Raw genomic sequence first — 5,000 nt, forward strand, 5'->3', positions numbered from 1 at the left:
ACTGTTTCATTGATTGCCTCTGATTTTCACTTTTAAAAGTCAGCCTTGCAGCAGCGTTGGGGCTGCTTTCTGCTCCCAGCTTCTGTACTTGTTCTGGTGGTGTGTTGTTTTTATTACCATCTTGGCTGTATGAAAGCCACTTCACTGACAGGACAGCCATGCTGATATGGCAATTAAGGCTCTCCTCGCTAATGAGCTTCTTGGAGTGTGTGTCCCCAACCTTCTCCTTGTGCACCAGGTGCCTCACATGCAGAGTCATTATCCACAGCTCAGGTAGAAAGATGGGTCCCCCCTCCCTCTGCCTGTCACCCCCATACGCTAGCTGCCTTAACAAAATTAGCATCATCTGGCTGGCTAGCTAGCGTGAATGTTTGCTGCTCTCTTGCTTCAGCCTCAGGGCGCACATAGCCAGGCTGAGCACTAAAATATGCCAACTGCCTTGCCAAATTAATTACCAAAGGCCGGTAAATGTTGTTTTTTTGGCATCTCTGTGTGTAGGACACGTCTCCCCCGCTTCACAATTTATTCTACTTTTAGCTGCAACAGGAGACCCAGCTGAATTATTGAGTTTCAGTTGGCTTCCATTGAAGATTTTTTACTCTGGCGGCTTCCCTCAAGACACTTTAAAACTCACACTTAGCTGAGTGGTGGGCTGTTTTCCTCTCCGTGCTGTAATAGCACGTTATCGTGTGTGGTGGTGGTAGCCCCAGTAGTAGATTCTACTAACGGAATAACTTGGAGGTATGACAAGAGAGAGATCATCGAGGATTCACAGAGAGAGAGAGAGAGAGAGAGAGAGAGAGAGAGAGAGAGAGAGAGAGAGAGAGAGAGAGAGAGAGAGAGAACAGCTGTGCGTGGGCACTCTGCTGACCTATTAGAATATTTCACCCCCCGTTTTAGAATGTGTCTTTTCTCTTTAAGCAAAGAGCTTTGATTGCTGTGAGCGCGGCGGTGGTGGGTGGCTGTCCTCCGGGGAGCTAATTAAAGTGATGACTGTGCTCCACAATGCGCCTACTGGCTACTACTAGAATCCCCATCCTTCCCTCATTTCACCCCTTCTCTCTCTCTCTCTCTCTCTCTCTCTCTCTCTCTCTCTCTCTCTCTCTCTCTCTCTCTCTCTCTCTCTCTCTCTCTCTCTCTTTGTTTTGCCTCTCTCTCTCTTCCCCTCTGTCTATTTCTCTCTGTCTCAGTATCTTTGATTCCTGCATCATTCATCAGTCCTGATGTTCCGTCCACCCTGTGTTCTATTGCTGTGGTTCTGGGTCACTCTGCAGTGGCGCTGGCTGGGTGTGCAGTGCAACCGATGTGTGATTGCAGCCGCAGGAACTTAAGCCATGCAATCAGAGCAAGGAGCATGGCCACAGGCGCTACTCAGCGTGGCACTTTGTTATTAGTCAATTATGCCTGAGGGCAATGCTGCAGGCTCTGCCCTAGATACACAGAGGTACAGTAAGTGCACTTGCACAGCACAGAGAAAAGGTGCTGGAGAGCTGGGAAGACAATAGAGGTGGAGATAGAGATAGAGATAGATAGATAGAGAGATAGAGAGAGAGAGAGAGAGAGAGAGAGAGAGAGAGACAGAGAGAGAGAGATAGAGAGAGAGAGAGAGAGAGAGAGAGAGAGAGAGAGAGAGAGAGAGAGAGAGAGAGAGAGAGGGAGGGAGAGAGAGACAGGGTAACGGGTCTGAAACCAGCTATTTGAAATAATTTGTGGAAACTATATTGAATGGTTTGAAATAAGGAAGACAAGCTCCATATTAATACTAGCCTAGTAAACTAGCCCCGCCCGCCAACGGCCAAAATTATTTTTGCCTGCGAGTGGGTCTAGCCTCAGACAATGCCCCAATTCCCTGCATCTGGCAGACTAATCACAGCGCAGGAGATTTGTTTTGATTTGTTTTGAATCTTTGGATTCAAAGCGAACAGGGTTTTGAGGGAGTGACGACAAAGCGTTGACCAATAGGCGCAGACACAGTTTGAAAAACAACGGGTTGTTCCCATTAACAATCTTCCGATGTCTCATTGATCAGGGCCAGACTAAATATTCATATTAATCTCCCATTTAGTCTGGCTTGTCAAGCTATACTAGTACTGTATGTACAACTGTGACTTCAATATTATCGGATGACTGGCTAGTGACAACAGATCATAGCAGGTCTCTCCCACTCGTTAAGACCTTAAGGAAAAACACGAGATTGAGACTCAAGATCAAAGCCAGGTTTGTCAATAATTAATCGTTCATTCTTTGCAACCTTCCTTCATCTCTATTTTCAGCAAGCAGTCAAGTGCTACTGAACAAGGTGTTGTGTTTTCACAAGTTTCTCCAGCATCATGTTTTTGGATAATGTTGCTGCTAGTGCGTGTCCACTCTGACTCAGAGAGCGCTGAGGTATTGAATAGCGCTCATGCTTTTGGGGTTATTTGTGAATTTCCTCCAACTCAACAGATCAATAATCATTACTTTTACAAATGGACAGTCTGATTACTTGGCCTCCAATGATGCATGAACCTTTTATGTAAGTTGGGCCGCATCGATCCGGCCGTGGAAACATGAATCTATTCCTAGAGTCCACCACTAACATCGGCGGACCTCAGAAAAGTCAGTGGACTGCCATTGATTGAGCCTAAATGCCACCTATTCGTACCCGCATCCGCATCGATTTGGTTGTGCGGTCCAATAAAAGGCGTGAAGCATCATCGTGCGTCTGCTGCATTTTCTGTGTGAGCTGCAGTGTGTGTGGTGTGTAACGTATCTTGTCCGAGACATTAAGGGGATTTACCCTCATTTAATGAGCACTGTCTCCCTTACAGAGGGCTCAATTAGCTGAACCATCCCTCTTGCACATTTGTCATGAGAACATGGGGAAACCACTTAAGACACAAGTCTGGATTTAGAGGCAGACCCATAAAAGTGATTTTATCTCACACAAATGAGCACGCACTTGCATACGCACGCACGCACGCACGCACGCAGGCGCGCATGCACACGCACGCACACACACACATTTGTTTTGTGGCTGCATTTTCTTCCATACCCCTTGTACTGCCTCCCTACACCAACAACCTCACAATACGAGAATGGTACTGCAAACATGGTTTATGTATTACTATTAACATGTAACATGTTCTTGTGTGGTGTCTGGATTATTCCTACAGGACATCTGGCTCTACAAATGTAACCATGTTTCTCCCTCTTTCTCTTTCCCTTTCCTCTCTCTCTCTCTTTTCTCTTTTCTCTTCTTCCACAGTTACAGCACGGCGTACCAGTGTATCTACTACTCGCCGGAGCAGACGGCCAAGGCGAGGGATGTGCTCGGCAGCCTGAGTGAGCTGCAGCCTCTGATCTCCAGCCTGGCCGACCGCCTCCTCCAGGCAGCCCAGCAGCGCTCCGTCCAGGCCCTGAGGGACGCGCTCAAGAGCCTGGCCGAGAAGGTGCGTCTCATTCACCCCAGCCCAGCCCAGCCCAGCACAGCACAGCCCCGAATGCTGTGGGCCTTCTTTTTTTAAAGATTTTTTTTTTGGGTCTTTTTCAACTTTATTTGATAGGCCAGTGTGAGAGGTGGACAGGAAGCGAATTGGGAGAGAGACAGGGAGGGGTCGGCAAAGGACCCGGGCCGTGAATCGAACCCGGGTTAGCTGCATGGCAGGCGAGTGCCCTACCGGTTGGCCACAGCAGGGCCATGCTGTGGGCATTCAATCAGATAATAGAGAAACGAGGAGAAGACATTGTATCACCTACACCTCTACACATTTTTTAGGACATTATTTTAAAAATCATGATTTTTGCCATTTATGTACATTTTCCTCATTAGATAAAGTTACTTTCCATCTGGGTTGTCTATTTTTCTATGGTCGATGGTTAATCTTCACTTTTATATCCTGTTCTATTCTATTTGCCGTTTGCCTGTCACTGTTCATCCCGTCTCGTCTCCTCTCCTCCCCTCTGTCTTGTTTTCATGCACTCTCTTGCTCCTTTGGGCCTGGCGCTGTCCCAATATCTGAAAGCCTGCAGCATGTTACGGTATATTGACAATCAGCATTCTCATCGTGTTACCTTAAAAGCATAGTAAGAGTGTATTATATCCCAGCCGTGCTGGCCTCTGCGTCCTGCTTGAAGGGGCAGGTCAGAGTGCTGCCCACCGGCCAAAGAGGCCCGTAGAGACCTGTCTTGAGCAGGGCCGCTGACAACTTTCGGCTGGGCCCAGGACAAAAGTCTCTGAATGGGCCCCCCTTCCTCCTAACCCCCATTAATAGCAACTTAATTACCATTAGAACCATTAATTGCAACTTCATGAGGACCCAGTTCTGGGCCCCTCCTCATTCCTGGGCCCGGGACAAGAGACAAAAGAGGCCCCACTGTTGGCGGGCCTGGTCTTGTGCATCGGTACTGCACTGCCACAAAGTGTGGATTTCTCTAGCCGTCTAGCATGATGCCAGCCAGCAGTGCTTGAGTTTACTGGGAAGTTGTTGAAGTTGAGCAAAGGAGCGCCTCCCTCTGACCCTCCGCTGCCGGTGTGATTATGACATCATTATGGGTCACTGCCTTGGATGATGGGATTTTCCCGAGAGGGCACATGGTGCATGGTTCCACCAGAGCAGTGTCATCTCAAGTACAAAAGGCGATGGAATCACCTGAATATCAATGCAGCCTGCATGGCTCTTGCTCATACGAGGTGTTCAAAGGTAGACCCGCAGCCCCATAAGGCACGCCATACCTCCTGTGGCACGCTGTAATAGTCATTGAAAAGTTAGCTACCATAGTACTACACTACTATGACATAACACAGGGCCTTTAGTAATGCACTATGACTTGGTCATTGCCATTCTGGTAACAGCGTGTCTTAACGGGTCAAGGGCTCAGCTTGAGAGGCTCTCCAAGATACACAAGATGTCTGTATGGTTTTGGCTGCATGCTTGTCTTCTGTGTATGTTTTTGTGTATCTGCCTCCGATGAACAGAGAAGTTAATATGCAGAACGAGAACTGTACGTGTTATTTATAG

General features: G+C 47.9%; 1 protein-coding gene across 12 annotated transcripts in view; it reads left to right on the plus strand.

Annotated features, from left to right (window-relative positions):
* inpp4b (inositol polyphosphate-4-phosphatase type II B) overlaps window positions 1-5,000 on the plus strand; it is a 198,067-nt gene that overhangs the window by 160,161 nt on the left and 32,906 nt on the right. For all 12 annotated transcript variants that reach the window (XM_063218659.1, XM_063218652.1, XM_063218650.1 and 9 more), the window contains one exon: window positions 3,248-3,431. In XM_063218659.1, coding sequence (XP_063074729.1) covers window positions 3,248-3,431 — 184 coding nt within the window. The remainder of the gene's footprint in view (window positions 1-3,247; window positions 3,432-5,000) is intronic.

This window comes from Engraulis encrasicolus, chromosome 16 (genome assembly GCF_034702125.1).
Source record: "Engraulis encrasicolus isolate BLACKSEA-1 chromosome 16, IST_EnEncr_1.0, whole genome shotgun sequence".
NCBI classification, from domain to species: domain Eukaryota; kingdom Metazoa; phylum Chordata; class Actinopteri; order Clupeiformes; family Engraulidae; genus Engraulis; species Engraulis encrasicolus.